This window comes from Silurus meridionalis, chromosome 8 (genome assembly GCF_014805685.1).
Source record: "Silurus meridionalis isolate SWU-2019-XX chromosome 8, ASM1480568v1, whole genome shotgun sequence".
Taxonomy (NCBI): Eukaryota; Metazoa; Chordata; class Actinopteri; order Siluriformes; family Siluridae; genus Silurus; species Silurus meridionalis.
The window spans coordinates 18,439,379-18,456,971 of NC_060891.1; the positions used below are offsets into that span (position 1 = coordinate 18,439,379).

At 38.0% G+C, this 17,593-nt stretch overlaps 1 protein-coding gene across 4 annotated transcripts in view; it reads left to right on the top strand.

Annotated features, from left to right (window-relative positions):
* Positions 1-7,507, top strand: part of fermt2 (FERM domain containing kindlin 2) — a 34,677-nt gene extending 27,170 nt beyond the window's left edge. For 2 of the 4 annotated variants that reach the window (XM_046855471.1, XM_046855473.1), the window contains 5 exons: positions 1-121; positions 2,982-3,002; positions 4,321-4,445; positions 4,701-4,842; positions 5,326-7,507. The exon at positions 1-121 is cut by the window's left edge and continues 98 nt beyond it. In XM_046855471.1, the coding sequence (XP_046711427.1) occupies positions 1-121; positions 2,982-3,002; positions 4,321-4,445; positions 4,701-4,842; positions 5,326-5,499 (583 nt within the window). In that variant the 3' untranslated portion in view covers positions 5,500-7,507. The remainder of the gene's footprint in view (positions 122-2,981; positions 3,003-4,320; positions 4,446-4,700; positions 4,843-5,325) is intronic. The other 2 variants (XM_046855472.1, XM_046855474.1) reach the window with 1 other exon arrangement.
* Positions 7,508-17,593: the final 10,086 nt, after the last annotated feature.

The following is a 17,593-nucleotide window of genomic DNA, read 5'->3' on the forward strand; positions in this document are numbered from 1 at the left end:
GTCCTTCTTAAAGATGCAGCACATGAACCCAGATCCTCAGATTATTGAACCAATCACCACAGATATCAACCCTGAGTGTCTTGTCTCACCACGATATTTGAAGAAGTACAAGAACAAGCAGGTAACTCAAGATAAGGTGATCAGAACCTGTAGCTGCTCCTAAAAACAGTCAAAGAAATGCACATGGTTTCCTGGGGAGCAGCAGGAGGTTTATGCTCTTGAGTACAAAATATTAAGAATAATAAATGTCATTGGAAATTGGAACTGAAGTAAATCTTGCACAGAACGTAATATGCAGATAAAAAGGAAATTGAGATAAAGAGTGGTGTGTAACTGGGGAAAAGGCATGAAAAGAAGAGGAGTTAAATTAAGATATGCTTACTAGTGTACAGGGTGTGAATTCTCCCAAATGGCATCTTGGCATCAGACTGTTCTTCAGTGGAATGCAAGTATCTGCTCCACTTATCTACAGCACACCTCTTCCCTCATCATATATTGCAGCACAGTGAAACCATGGTGTAGACGGCCTTCAATAAAATGTTTGTGCTGCTTAACCTGAACATGCATAAAATTTAAAAACCTAATAGGAAGCGAGTTAACTGCATGTGGTAGTCCTTGCTTCTCTTCATTTGTTGGCTGACAAAATAGAAGATTTTAAAAGTTTAGGCAGAATTAGTTCAATTGTTACGTCTTCTATTCATGATGCTGAGTAGTAGTGAGATGAGATGAAAGCCTGTGCTAAAGGAGGAAGTAATCTGAGTGAGGCTTTTACATAGATCAACCCAATCAACAACAGTTGGATGCTGCATTGCTTTGATGTGAAATCATGTTAAAGTCCCCAGAAAAAAAAAAAGTTTTAATTTATTATTTTTTTTTTTAAAAACACCAATATGACAGTAAATATATACTGTAACTCTAACTCTGTAAAAGAAAGTTAATCTGTAGGAAAATTATATTTTTTATGACATTTGCATGTTGGTTTTTTAGTCCAATGAAATGCTCTTAAGAATCTCTATGCCCTCTGTTGCTTTTGCTCTACAGTCAGAGCCTATTAGATGCAAACATAAGTGTATTTTAGGCTGTGTGCTTCATCCCCCACACTATTTATTTCCCAGAGGGTGGGATATGAGCAAGTTAACAATCATATGACATGACCTTGTTAGAGGAGTGTTCCTGAATTGGGAACGTCCAGAATATTTCGCTACGTCAGACTGAGGAGTTTAATACAAACACTCAGGGCTTCAATAATGCACAGTATGGCCAAAATTGTGTGATCAGCTGACTATCATATGTCAGTCTTTCCTTTCCCTTTATGTAGAGCATGTAGTACATGTCTGATTAAAGTTTAGTATTAATGTGGAGTTGTTTAAGCAAAAAATGAAAGAATGATTCAAGTGGATGAAGAATTAAGAATCCATATTTATTGTCACTGAATTTTATAGTGGAAACTTTTACATAGTATGTACATGTGCAAGCCATTAAACTGTAGCATTGCACATGTTGGTCTGTTTTGGCTGATCTGCTGGCCTGCTGGAATGTGCCCAGTGTGTAAGTGATTAGATGGTGGGAGGGGGTGTTTGAATGAGGAGGTGTAGCTGCTTTAAATGATGAGTCAGAAGTGTGCAGGGAATGGTAAGAAGCCAGACGTAGTGTGATGTGTACTCTGATTGGCCAGCTTCTCTGCATCGTGCTGAGAAGGCTGTAAATTGGCAGCACAGGAAATGGCAGGAAATGCCTTATTAAAAGGGAGGATGTGCACTGATGCAGTTTAATACAAGTGTGGAAACTTCAAAACCCTGCATTTTAACTTAGCGCAGCATTGAATGGAATAACTTTTAAGTGTACAGTGTTATTGTTTGAAGTGTATTTGCCATGTTTTTTCCCCCCGACCCGGAAACAGGAAGAAGGTTGGAAATCAGATGGGAGTGAGTGAGGCCACTAGGGCCTGAGTGTGTTGTGTTAGTGAGTGGCAGTGGTTCTGGCTTAAATCCAGAGATTGCAATGTTTGAAGGGGTAGTGGCTTGTAATATGACTATCCCTCCCCAGCTGCTCTCCACCCTCTCGTCACTACATCAAAGCTCCAAGCCATCTGATCCCGAGTCTGTGTTTGGAACTGAGGGGGGTGGGGACGGGAAAAACAGGCGGGAAAGCAGCAGGAAATGAGAGCTGCCTGTGAATGTGGCTTAGGACAAACAAAACCAGCGCTCTCAGCTGTGTAGAAGATGCAAAGCTTTTTTTTCTCCATCTCTACATCAGCCTTTTTTCCACCAACAAGCAAGCTATTCCCTTACATTTCTTCGGCTAATTGGAGCATTTCATGCTTTAAGCACTTTAATGCCATGATTTACTGTTTGCTTTTATTTATATCGTGTTTGAGTGTTTTTCAACACATTACCTGTTCATCCAATGCACAAAGACGGGCATTTTGAGTTGAATAGGATTTGGGGTGTAGCACCCTCTTGTGGAAATGTACAGTATCTGTCAGTAATAATCTCTCGTGACTTGTGTTGTCTAGATCTTTGTATATATAGGAAATGTAGCTATTTGGTAGTATGTATTAGCAGTTTAGGCATTGACTGTTTTGTTTGTAGTATTAATCTAAAGTTTACTCAAACATATTGATCAATATTAAGTACAAATATGAAATTGTGCTGTTTTGTGCAATCTCTCCTCATCTATGGTATATTTCTCAATAAGCGTGTTCGCTGCTTTTTACACACCACCTTTTTTCTTGTGTATGTAGCGGAGACTGCTGCATGAGCTTCGCCCGCTAACCTTTTATTTTGCGTTTTTATTTTTTTAAATCTATTTCTTTGACATTCTTATGGATAAAAGCCTGTCTGTTCCGTTTTAAACTTGTCTGCTTGTTTGCTACTTTCTTACTTGCTATTATTGTTCATTTGTTTGCTTATTTATTTTTACATTCTTTTTTTCTTTTTTTTTCCCTTCTTTTGCTCTTCTCCTGCCCCTGACCTTCTCAGCCAGGCTATATCAGGGACCTGGTAAGTCAGTTGCTTGCAGTGATTTCATTCCTTACTTTGTTGTTCTCTATTTTTTGTTTTTAACTAATTTGGTGGTGACGTAGTGAAATTGTGTGGTTTAAATTAGGGCCTGATACATTTAAACAAAAACGAATAAAAAAAAATGAAAAAGGTTTACAGACAGCAACATATGATGAAACGATCAAAGCAATATGAATAATATATGCAATTAATGTAGCTTTAGGCTGCATGTGTAGATACAGGCTCCCTACTGCTAATACGTGTGACAACAAAAATACAAACACAGTGACTGTATTATTCTCTGTAGGAAAAGCAAGCCAGTAGAAATTGCATGTGCACTAGAATATATTGCTCGGTTATTTGTTCACAATGTGCTCTTGTATGACTGAGTTATGATGCAAGATATTCAAGTTAAAATAAAGAAGCTGTAAAAATGTCCACAGACCACACTTGTAGGGTTTGACCATTTATTGTGGTCTTGTGACAAACATCTTGGAAGTTCATAATTTATGGATGTTGGTGCATAAACATTTGAAATGGCTGAGCTGTGTTTAAATAGATACATATATTCTGTAAATCATATTTCTTTTTCTTTTTTTCCCCCTCCCCTCTCCTTCATTTTTGCACTTAGTGTGGGTGCAGTATTTTTAATAAATTATTATTATACAAACATGCCTACATCGATTTCATGTGAATATATGTCTTAAGAAAGTAAGCAATGTACCTAACTGCAAAGTATTTACCCATAAAGTAAACTTTACAAATCTCATTAATGAAAGCGAGTGATACAGCATGTTTGGATGTTCAAAATTATGTTAATATATGCTAATTCAATTGGTGTACTGATATTTAAATTGGGCCCTAGTTTAAATCTGTGTTGCTTAATCTTCTCTGTTAACTTCTTGGATTTCTTTTACATTTTCATACTAACCCAATGTGAACATGTTTGGAGACTAAATGGTGGTGGTGTCAGAACTAGAGAAAGCCAGAAATGAAAACTAATAGTACTTTAAACTATTCACTAGGCGTGAATGTTGTTCTGCAGTGATTTGGTTAGTCATGGTCTGATGCATCAATTTACTGTGGTTAGGTGTAACTGAACCCCACCACTGAGCTCTCTCACTGGGGAGAAGAGACTCTCTGCTTCATCAACTCTCACTCTTTACTGCATTCACTTCCTGTTTGGTAACCAATTGTAATAGCATGAAGATTTGTGACATCACCTATCCCTTGGTGTTGAGGTGTGTGCGTGCGCATGTTGGGTGGGTGGTGACATGCTGAGTATCAGTGTTAAACGTGTTTTTGCATTTGTTTGCAGATCTCTGCTCGCATCCTAGAGGCCCATCAAAATGTGGCTCAGATGAGTCTCATCGAAGCCAAAATGCGCTTCATTCAGGCCTGGCAATCACTGCCAGAGTTTGGGATCACTCACTTCTTGGCCAAGTGAGTGTGTTGTGCATAATCTTGTTAATAATTTTTACAAGTCTTCAAACTCTCTGGTTCCTGCAAATGTTTTGTGAGTCAGGCAAAACAGGCACACCCATTTTACAAATTATTATTATTTTTTATTATTCCATTCTGTTATAATAAAATAAATAAATAAATGTACAAGTCTGACTTGTAAATGTGGTCAGCATTGTTGTATGTTAATTAATGTCAATGGTAAACGAGTGTTTATTTTTCAAATGTCTTTTCAAGGTTCCAAGGCAGTAAACGAGAGGAATTGATTGGCATCACCTACAACAGATTGATCCGCATAGACGCCAGCACCAGAGACGCCATTAAGACCTGGCGCTTCAGCAACATGAAGCAGTGGAACGTCAACTGGGAGATCAAGATGGTAAAGTGGTTTTCTTATTTAAAACTCCAGTTTCAATCCACAATTCATTTATTCTTGTAAATAAAAACTATTAAATAACTTTCCTTAAGGCCAGCTGTCTCTTAAATAAAAGCAATAAAAAATAAACCTTAGGATGAGATAAATATGGGGAATGATGAACCAGACAAAATATATGTTTATATAGAATTGCCTAGGGCGCCCTTCAGTGGGTGGTTCAAAATGTGCCAATCCTGTCTTTTTTTTTTTTTTTTTTTTTAATGGCTCCCAACAAAGTTCTGTTTTATTTGTGATGCATAGATTCCTAAATCATTTTCATAACAGGACTTAAACCGCTTTATGCAGACCTACTGCATTATTCACTGCACTGTGATTGTATATACTGTATTTTTGGGCAACGGATATGGGTTAGATTGGGGGAAAAATGATGCTGGAATGTTTCTTTATCTAGCTCTCAACACCAGTCCTTGGTATTTTCCTCTGTAGGTGACCGTGGAGTTTGCTGACGAGCCCAGTCTGTCGTTCACCTGTGCCGAGGTGGACTGTAAGGTGGTGCACGAGTTCATCGGTGGCTACATTTTCCTGTCCACGAGGGCCAAGGACCAGAACGAGTCTCTTGATGAGGAAATGTTCTACAAGCTCACCAGTGGCTGGGTCTGAGAGCGAGAAGCTCTGAAGGCAGCCATACAGGGGGGGGGGATTTTTGTTCATTTACTGTTGTGTATGTTTTTATTTTTTTAATCATGCCACATGTCTGGCCACAGATATGTTTGAAATCTACCATCTTTTTATTCTTATGTTCCTGCCTTAAAGCTTACAAACACCTTTTAAAACACTAATGAGCTGACTCCGAGGAACAATGAGAATGTTCTTCATCCGCCCAAGGCTTCACCTTCTGCTGACAAAAACGTATGTTTCTTGAAACAAGCAGCTACTTTTACAAAGACTGCTGCTTCTTGTTGTTTTTCCAGAGTGCTCGGTGTGTGTAGTTACTGCAGTGTTGAATGGTTTTTCGCCACCTCTATACACCATGCATAGTAGAGGGGCTAATGTGGCATCCCTTTTCACCTTGCATGCTTGTTTTAAATGTCACTGCTCGGGTTCGGATTTGGGTTTTTTTTCCCTCCCCAAAGACTTTTATGGTTGTCAAGGTGCTCATTTGCCTTTATTCTTCTGCAGTCCCGAAGCTGCGCCATTTATTTTGTACGTCATAACTTCAATTTATATTCCATTCACTGTCCAGATGTTTTTAACACTACCTTTGGCAAATAGCAGCCATTTTATTGAAGGAAATATCCAGCACTCACGTATTGCTCTACATGAGATGGGTTTGCAGGGTCCTTTGGGATCAGTGCCGAACAGAATACGCAACACTACAGGCAATTTTACAGCTAAGAAGAGGCTTTTGTTTTAGTGTGATCTCTTGCCGAGATAGCAAGCACTTCGACGTTGAATTAAAGCTCCCCGCATTAATAAGCTGTAAGTTTACTTTTCTTGGTCTAAACTCCCGAGTCAGCATGAGACAGTGTATTGATCTTCAGCACTATAACCATTAGTCAATGGCCTTTGGGTCTTTTTTTTTCTTCTCTCAAGTAAACACATCAGTTTTTCAGGTTTATTCTTGCAACAAGCAGTTTGAAATGCGCATAAACAGGATGATGAAGGCCACATGATGAAGGAATTACTCCAGGGATCTTAACCTGCTTGCTACAGAATCTCTAAAATAAATGACACGTCTTGAAGAAAATGCTAATGAAAAGCAGACCTGTGTGCAGTTTTAGGGCCTGTGTGTCATCTAAGTGAGCACAGCCTCTACCCTTTTATTCAGTATGAAGTCGGTAAAGATGACCTCAGTTGTGCTCTGGAGCCTGCTGGCTCTTGGCTACAAGAAGCACCGTGACGTGTTTTTCATATTTTTCTGTACAGCCTTCTCTTTATTTTTTATCATTCACACTATACCGTATAGTATTATTCTAAGCTGTTATATTGTCATGCACCAGCAATAGGTCACTGTGGTTTTTTTTTTCCAATGAATATGAAGGAATGCTAAATGAAGTATTAGTTTTTGTAACTAATGTAAAAACAATTTTATAGAATTGTACAGGTATTGTTTGTTTTTGTTGCTGCTTTTTTCTGTAATTTTTTGGAAATGCATTTTTTTTCCAGAAGAGAAGGAAAAAAGCCATCTTTTTGAGCATTGCTTGGTATGATGTGTACCTGCCCATGTTAAGGTCTTATTGAGTTTTTAAGATTAAAAAAAAATATATATATATATATATAAGTATGTATAATGTGATGAAGCATGTCTCAAGCTCCAGGTTAAGCTGCTGCACAACACTCACATCAAAGGGCTTGTTGCATTTTTCTGTTACTTTTACCTTTCCTTAAATTAAACACAGTTACTTGTATGTTACTTTTTGTTTGACGCTTTAGAGGATTTGAGAGTTATTTAGTTTTTATGGTCTTATTTGTTAGCACACAGGAATGAATTATCTTTCAGCAGCGATTTTCTTTTCTTTGTCGATTATTGCAAGTTACTAGTGAAATGTTAGAAGCTGTTTAGTAGTGCTCTATGAATGTGTTTGGCTATGAAGGAGAACCATCGCCCTCTGGAGTTTGAGACAAATTGTCATAAAATGAAGTACAATAAAAGCTTTTATTTAGCATAGCTTCTTCCTTTCTTTGTATTTATTTTTTGTTTTTGTTTGCCTCAGATTTTAACAGCAGTGCATGTCCTGCTGTGGTTTTAGACTGTAAAAATGCATTTATTTAAAAAAATAAAACACTTCTTTAAAATTATGATTTTGTAAAAGCCAATGAGAAGAACGTTACTGTATGTTGCATTGACATGATTTGACCAGCAGATGTCGCTGAATATCTGTTTAGCAAATACCACTTAAATTACCGTGTACGTAATTAGGGACTTTTTTTTTTTTTTTGGAGAGGCAGAGAGTAGTTCATCTGTAACGCTGCAGTGAGATCACTGAATTGTGCTCTGCTTGTCTCTCCTGCAGAGCACAGTGGAACCGTGCTGGATATGGTACATGTTCTTGGCCATCTGACAAACACACACACTTTATAATCATTGCCATGTTACCTGGTGAGTGGTAAGGTTTGTGTACTTCTTGTGTGTTATAATCTATAAGATTCTGTTTTTTTTATGATGTATTTTACATAAATATGATTTACCTTGCTATTCTTTAAACTCTCAAACCTCCCAGCTGTTTAATACAGTTAATAAAACCCTGAGACACCTCAGAACTCTTTTAGAAATTTGGATTAAATTGGTGTACTGAGAGAGCTGAATTAAACAATATATTCATCTTGTCTCAATATAATGATATCATTAATCTAACGAGGTAAAGTTTTGGAAAAAGACAATGTTTTGCATTTTATGCCACAGTTTAGGTCTTGCTTGACTGAATCCTTGCAGCTCCAGTGTGTGGTGTGTAGGAGGGCTATTTGAATAATTGGTAGGAGGGATGTTGGGGGATATGCAGTCACATCTTTTTCATAAACTGGATGCATATTAATTTACTTTGTAGATGAAAAGGTCTGTTTGAATAGCATTTAATTAGTGTGTATAGCAGACTGGAACGTCCATCACCAACTTTCTGATGGGCCAAAGATTGGAGGAGAAAATCTGGCAGCTGTGCTGTCAAATTCAAAGAGGAAAAAAAATTCAAATGTGGAATATCAACATCTACTCTGTAAAGACAAAATGACAGAAAATCATATCTGCTTGTCCATCATGTTGGTTGCCCAAAAAATTAAAACATCAATTTATTTGTTATCTGACACTGCACATTCAAGGGTTTTGTAAAGGGTGGAGATAATTCCAAAGTAAACAATCACATCCTAATGTACTGAATACATCAATTACATTGTATCTACCACAGTCCCAGATTCCTGTACTTAAATGTGCAGCTTTAGACACTGAATGAGGTGAATGAGGAGGCTGTATACTGTATGTGAAATTTAAAATGAAATGCAGCTTGTTCCAGCTGCATTCAGCCAAATCACTGACTACCTTGGAGGCTGATGCTACATTGGGTCAGAACACTGGTCAGCTGAAAATTGGAAAAGGTTCAATTTTAGATTATAGTCCTCCCATGTGAATTTTTGATGTTTCATGTTGTGAAATACTTTTCTACTCATCGTGGGTGTAAAGACCTGTCAGCTTAAACCAATTTGGCTATTCTCCTCTGACCTCCTTCATCAGCAAAGCATTGACGGGTTTTCATGCAACAATCTCAAAAAACAAAGACATCAGCAATTTCTGGAAAATGCCTTTTTGACACCAACTACCCTGTCACTAAATCACTTTTCACCGTTCTGAAGTTGTTTTACTGGTGCCATATAAATGGCTGATTGGCTAATTGCGTGAATAATTGCATGTTTTTTTAAGGTCTTTACGACTCTGGACCTGCAATTTACTTTAGTCGAGACTCCTTTCTGGTCAAAACATTTGTGTTACGTCAATCCTTGGATGCCTGTAATATCCCTAACTGATAACTAAGCTCAGAGACACCAGCAACAGAGATTTGCTAACGATGTGAGGCCTGCAGTCGCACAGCTTGTTGTTATGAGCATTTGTGCGATCCTTGACAAAGAGCTTGCACTCCTTATTAGCGCTGAGCTTTTCATCACCTCATGGCTTTTGTGAGTCACCGTAAAGGTCTAGGGGTTCTTTCCATTTCGTGCCTCTGCAGTAATGACCTCTTGCTCTGAGGGGATTTTCATGCATTCGTTGCTGCAATCACCTTAAGGCAAATTAGGATCTTTACAACTCCCTCTGTGCTCGTGTTTAGAACCGGCTGCATATGATGTCTTTTCAATGTGTGCTGCTCACTTCTTCGGGCCAGCTGTCCTGAGGAAACAGAGAAGCCTGAGTTTGAACAATATTAAATTGTAGTGAACTTAGTGTGTTAAATTAAACAACATATTCATCTTGTCTCAGGGTAATGATATCATCTCATATCATATATCAGTAGAAGTAAAATTTTGGAAAAAGGCCATTCATTGCATTTTTATGCCACAGTTTTGGCCTTGCTTGGCTGCTATTACCAGTTTCATAAATTGACACCAAAAGAGCCTCGTGCTCTTGACCCTGTGTTTGATTGCTGCACCTCTGCTAACACTGTAACCTTTGCCGATGATAAAGTCTCTGACTGCTGACCTTGAACTGTTCTCAGATAGAGATTGTGTAATACAAATGGGAAGCAGGTGCTGTACTGATAAGGTTGTGACGCACGGTTTAAAAAGACGGTCTGTGCCTCATTCATCATCTTGTTTCTATAAGAAACGAAGCGCCAAATGTGTGGTCTGGTTGACAACAAAACTGCACACGGAGGGAAATAAAAACATCTGCCTTTCAGATTAGTTGCTTCTGAATACTTAACCTCCTCTTAATTGCAGCATGATTATCCTTGTGTTTGCATTCCAGCTCAATTTTCTTCCCCAAAGCTACAGCAGAAAAAAAGTGCATAAAGATTAGAATATGTAGCCTTGTTGCCAGTGTCAGGAGAGCCAGAGTCGGTTTTGCCGAAGGCTATCGAAGACACAGCGTTCCTCTGACTCTTTTTGCCTGCAATCGTTTAGTAGATACGAGGGTCTAAATTCACACAGATTTAAACTGATCCCAAAGTCAGAAATTCAGGCAGATACAATGCATCAGCAGGAACTCCTAATGAGATGTGTGACAGACATTTGGCATTGCTATACTTATTTATGTGACATGACATATTGACTTGAAATTCCAATAAGTCAGGTTGACCTTCTCGGTGATGTGTAAAATAAATAGAAAAAGACACAGACATAGTCAAAGATTTCAATTTGTACCAGTGACAATTCATTCCATGTAAAATAGGGATAATTGAATTTGTTCCTTGTTTTGTGCACTCATCTCTGCATTATTAATAGAGTCTGTGTATAAGACATGCTGTGTCAGGCCTTCCTTGCTTTAACCTTACAATTTAACTTTGGAAAACTGTATAGGAGCCTGTGCTCCTGCTGAAGACCATGGGCGACAGACCATTGATCGGATAAATTAGCAAGATTCGAAGGCTACCTGCCAGAAACACAATAAAGCAATGAGACTGAGAGGTTGCTGGCCATAAGGGACACATGCACGTCTCAGTGAGATGAAAGATTGGGGCATTTTTAAAAGGGGACTGCTACAGCGATACCCTCCTCTGGGTGATGCTTTAAGATAGATTAACAGACAAGAGAATGAAGAAGCCTGACCATTTTTTGAGATAGTAATGAAAGTTGATTGAGGTACCTTTTTTATTTTAGCTTGTAAAAGTGAAAGTTTTTTTTTTTTTATCTAATCCTCATCTGACCACCACTCAGTAGAGCGGAGATAAAGGATTTTCTGCTTTACCGCTGTCTTTTCCTGCTCAGAATTTTGTATTTAATCTGGCACAATGCTTGACACATCTTACTGACATGAACTGTTGACTTTGAATCAATCTGAAGGGGTTTGTGGCACTAAAGCAATTTCATTGCTACTGTCCTAATTTCTTCCATGAAGGAAACTTATTGACTAAGCAATAAAGGCAAAAGGTACTGATCTATCAGTCTGTAAAATTTCACTAATGTAAATTTGGGGATCTTTCCAATGTATAAATAAGGAAAGGCCCGGTTCTGCTTATTTGCAGATGGTTTCTATCTGGTTTAATGCCAAACACTAAGCTTTTGTTTGCTCTTGTTGAGCATGACTGTGTGAGTTTAGCCACTGGGAAAAGAGGAGGAGCAAAACTGTGTGTGTAGTTTACAGATGGACACTGTTTACTGTGCTCTACACACAGACCTAGGGATTGCTCTCCGGGTCGATGTCTTGGAAAGGCAACATACAGTATTTTTTATATTTCAGCATTTGCCAGCATGCAGCAAAACGCGTTATGTTTCCACCCGAAAGCCTAAATTTCTATTCACTGGCTTGCTCTTGCTCAACCCATTCTGTAAAACCAGTTTTGTTTCTCCAACCCTTTTGATCAAATTCCCAGATGGATTAATCATGCAATTGCTCCCTATTTTTTACCAGCCAGCAATGTTTATACCACATGACTCACTGAAATACTCACTTGCTCATTGACATTTGTGTTAAGACTTTAGGTAGAACCAGTCTAATGTGAACTCACTGTCTATATCCTATTTCTGCCACACATGCAGATATGCACAGAAATGCATTTGGTGATGTGCGCTCAAATAACAAATAGCAACTTTTAATGCATATTGTCAGCATTCTTAAAAATAAATAAATCAGACAATACAACTGTACTGTATACAGTAGCGATCCAGAGAAAGGTTGTATTCTCTGAGCTATAAGACTATACTCTCATACAGAGAACAGTGTAATGGGTAATAGTTAATAATCTCAACACAAAGAACAGCTCTTTCAGAGTAGATATGTGCAACCAGGCATAGTTAAACTGACTTTTGCTAACATTTAAAAGCATTGCCATTTCATGTTCTATTAAAAAATGTGTATATATTTTTGGGTTTGGAAAACATATACATTTAATTTGTCTGGATTGATGTGTATATAATGTGTATATAACGAATAATAAAAATCTATAATAAGTCAAACCTAAAAAAAAAATACTTGCATATGTAACAGAATGGGGATTTGTGTACTTCCCCCCCTAAAATGTTCCTCAGATTGTGCTTTTGAGGATCCCCATAAAATCCTTATAAAGTCCCATAAAATTACGAGAAACATGAATTCATTTTATATGCTAGAATTTTCCTTTAAAACAAAATGTAAGCATATCAGCTAAATATGGAGAAGTCTTATATTTACAGTACAGACCAAAAGTTTGGACACACCTTCTCATTCAAAGAGTTTTCTTTATTTTCATGACTATGAAAATTGTAGATTTACACTGAAGGCATCAAAACTATGAATGAACACATGTGGAATTATATATGGAATTATATACATAACAAAAAAGTGTGAAACAACTGAAAAATGTCATATTCTAGGTTCTTCAAAGTAGCCACCTTTTGCTTTGATTACTGCTTTGCACACTCTTGGCATTCTCTTGATGAGCTTCAAGAGGTAGTCACCTGAAATGGTCTTCCAACAGTCTTGAAGGAGTTCCCCGAGAGATGCTTGGCACTTGTTGGCCCTTTTGCCTTCACTCTGCGGTCCAGCTCACCCCTAAACCATCTTGATTGGGTTCAGGTCCGGTGACTGTGGAGGCCAGATCATCTGGCGCAGCACCCCATCACTCTCCTTCTTGGTCAAATAGCCCTTGATGCCTTCAGTGTGACTCTACAATTTTCATAGTCATGAAAATAAAGAAAACTCTTTGAATGAGACGGTGTGTCCAAACTTTTGGTCTGTACTGTATATATTTTTTCAACTTCATCTTTACTTTAATTTTTAAGGAGATATATATATATATATATATATATATATATATATATATATATATATATATATATATATATATATATATATATATATATATATATATATATATATATATGTATATATATATATAAATATATATACATATATATATTAGATAATGAGATGAGATGTATATATATATATATATATATATATATATATATATATATATATATATATATATATAAATATATATACATATATATTAGATAATGAGATGCCTTTTTTTTTTTTTAGTTACATTTGAGCCGAGGTTGACTTTCAGCTGAACAATTTGGGCCATCGGGTTGAGGTGTCTGTTGTTTCTGAATGGCAAGCTAATAATTCATTAACAATTTAAATAAACACTACTTGACACCTTTATAGTAAGAGTAAGTATAATATGGTAAGTCCTGTCATTAAACAATTCATAAAATACTTTCCTAAAATAAATAGTCAAATAAATGTGAATCTAGTACACCCTCTTTAAAATAAATAAAAACATTATGGGAAATGAATAGTATTGGGAAATGTACAGCCAAACAAGCTGCTATTGCAGAGCAAGACTCACAACTGGTATGCATATCATATAAAGCAATTAAATAAAAAATAAAGATTAGTACAGGATGAATTGTATAAAATATGTTAACCCTGGAGTCCTTAGGGATTTCAATTTAATGGGGACAAACCATCAGGCTGTTTTTTGCTGTGTAAAACATTCAAAAAACAATCCACACACGTTTGTTTTGAATGATATTAAGATCATTATAACATTCGATTTTATAATCTAAAGAACTTTCCTCTGCTTTAGGGCCCTAATCAAACATAACCTTACCTGTAGTATTGCAAGAACCATTGGGAGTTTACATGACATGGCTAGAGGGAAATGCAGTTTTCATGAGAACTTTGATATTTCCTGCATCTTGGTAGAGGGAAAAACATTCTCAGCAATTTCTAAACCACTTCTCTTAGTGCTCTTTGGGTTCTCATGTTATGGTCTCTCTCTCACAGTTGAAAATGCCCTCTAAGCAAGTGGTTTTAGTTTTTTGTTCATGAAGGTTTTGAAAAGTTGAAAAGATGGACCACTTGCAAGCCTACATTGGGCTGCTCATTTATTTAGGAATGTTCAAGTCATAAGGTGCAGCTACAGGATGTATTACACAAGTTGGTCCAGCGATTAACCTTTCTTTACATCCAGGCTGCCACATCACTGTGTCTGTTTCCATTTTGTGGACGTTGTCCCTTCAAGCAATACATGCCCAGCAAATTGGAAAAAAAAACACATTTAAAATATAAGCAGCATATGGTGTACTGTACACTGAGAAAGCTCCAGGGGAAGAACCTGAATGGTTATTTTTTCATGTGATCTTTTTTCACATTGTATGCCCTGTGTAAGGAACAGCTAAAAGTGGAAAACTACCATGTTGGGACAGTGAGAAAAAACAAGCCAGAGCATTCTTCTGAGCTTCTTTCATTAAAGAACAGGAAGATAAATCCTTCAATATTTGCCTCCCCTGAAAGGGGAAAATATCCTGCTGATAAGCATGCATCAAGATGTCCTGAGCACCAGGGAAGACAAAAACAACAAATAGTGTTTGACTACAATAATTGAGTGTTTGCTAATCCGGACAAGGGCAGAGCCACCTACAGCTGCCAACGCATGACTGCCATGGCTCCTTGTCTTTAATTTCCACATCACATTGATGTGAGCACTTAAAATGTTTTTGTATATATAAAATGATTTTTTTATCTACATTTTTGAAATGTTCTAGGTTTAAATTGAGCTCAAGGATTATAAATGTTACCATCCTTGATAACAGAAATGTTCCTTTTTTGCATTAAGAACAAATGTTTGTATTTAGAAAGAACACTGAGCCATTACAAACTCTTTTGTTTCAATTTTAGGTCAATTAGTAACATTTTATTGCTAAATTTCCCCATGGTGCAGTAGGTATTGTAGATGTATAAGACCAGAAATGGGCAGTATTTATGATACATAGATTTTGTCATTAGTATTAGTGTAATCTCACTACTCAGTAATTTTACCACCAAACTCCACTCCTGTTTAACTGCCCCACTAAACTCCACTCCTGATCACCTGCCCCACTAAACTCCACTCCTGATCACCTGCCCCACTAAACTCCACTCCTGATCACCTGCCCCACTAAACTCCACTCCTGATTACCTGCCCCACCAAACTCCACTCCTGATCACCTGCCCCACCAAACTCCACTCCTGATCACCTGCCCCACCAAACAACATTCTTGATCAGGTTTCATATGTCAGGTTTATTGCATGAATCAGCCAGGGAAAAGCTGTTGCTATCAAACATTGTTTACTTAATCAACTGAATCAGTGTAATGGTGAAGGAACATGCAGCAAAGCGTGCACATGCCAAGAGAATTCACGGCCACTTCCAAGACAGCAGAGACACCTGGCGCATTTGGCAGGGCATCCAACTACAAAACAGCTTCACCCACTTGTGATTGTGATGCCTCTCTTCCAGATGCGCAGACTTCCATGACCGGTTTGAGGTGCAAAACAAGATGGCGGCGAGGAAGACCACCCCTCTGTGCTCTGTCTAACCACAGCTGAAGTGATCTTCAACATCTCTCTGAGCAGCACCATTGTTCCTACATGCCATCGTCCCCGTGCCGAAGAAGTCTACAGTCTCCTGCCTCAATGACTATTGTCCAGTTGCACTCACACCCATCATAATAAAGTGCTTCGAGAGGCTCATCATGAGGCACACCAAGACCCAGCTCCCACCCTCACCAGTTCACAGTTCGCGTATTGTCTAAACCGTTCCATGGACGATGCTATCTCCATGACCCTTTATCTGGCCCTGACCCACCTGGGCAATAAGGATGCAGCATCTCCAGACCCACGACACTGAGCACTGGGGCCCCTCAGGGCTGTGTGCTGAGTCCACTGCTGTTCACTCTGCTGACTTACGACTGTGTAGCAATGCACAGCTCGAATCACATTTACTGTATCTGAACATTGACAAAACTAAAGAGATGGTTGTTGACTTCAGGAGAACACAGAGGAACTATTCTCTAAATTCCTTGGTGTTGGTCTGGCGGAGAACTTCACTTGGTTACTCAACACTAGCTTCATCACCAAGAAACCCCAGCAGCGTCTCTACCATCTCCCTTCCCCCATCCTGACCAGGTTCTACAGAGGGACCATTGAGAGCATCCTGAGCAGCCTGGTTTTGGAACTGCACCGTCTCAGATCGCAAGACCCTACAGAGTATAGTGAGGACAGCTGAGAAGATCATCTAACTCTCTCTCTCCTCGATCACGGACCCTTACACCACACACTGCATCCGCAAAGCCAACAGCATTGTGGACAACCCCACACACCCCTCACACACACTCTTTACCCTCCTGCCATCAGAGAAGTGGTTCCGAAACACTGAAAACATCCAGACTGTGCAAGTTTTTCCCCTCAAGCCATCAGGCTCCTCAACACATGAAACTAAACTGAAACACACACTCAACTGTGTTACTGATATATACAACCCGGACTCAACACATACTCGTTCTCATTTTACACATCCATGTCTTAGCACCACCCATATTATATTACTTCATTATTACAAACTGTTTACATGCTGTTTTAGCACATCCTTTGGACTGCTGCTATTGCTGTTTTGCACAAACACCTTTGTTTACATTTTGATAACTTACAAGTACACTCCTTTACTCAGTTCTTTCTGAACACTGTCCTCCACTGGCTTGTGTTGTCTTTGCACTGTCTGTCTTGCACTGTTTGCACACGATGCACTTTATGTAGCGAGGACACCTACTAGTCCTTAGCTCTGTGTTTTCTGTTATGTGAAATGACAATAAAACGCTTCTTAACTTAAGTTCTTGACTTCTAGGCTAATTGATGAAATGTTTACAAAGAAATTTCATTCTCCTTTGTTAAAGTATTTTTATTTTTTAAATGCAAAAATATATCAGTTTATCTTGATACATGGTGTGGCTTTATTTTGTAGTTTATTTTGACACACTTAAAGTTAAGGTATTTGGTATTTAATTCTAAAATACATTTCAATGTATCTTCGCCCAACCCTTGCCCAAATACATCACATATATACCCATTTATTTTCCTTCAAAGCTTCTGTTGGTCTTACACTTTACAGCTTAACCCTACATTTTCTTGTGTGTCTGTTTGTGTGTGTACAGTATATATGTATACAGTATCTCACAAAATTGAGTACATACAGAACATTTCAGCAACCATTTTAGTAGATCTTCTCAAGGGAATACCATAGAAATAGTAGTCAGAGTAGTCAATGTGCAGCTTGTATAGCAGTATAAATTTACTGCCCTCTGAAAATAA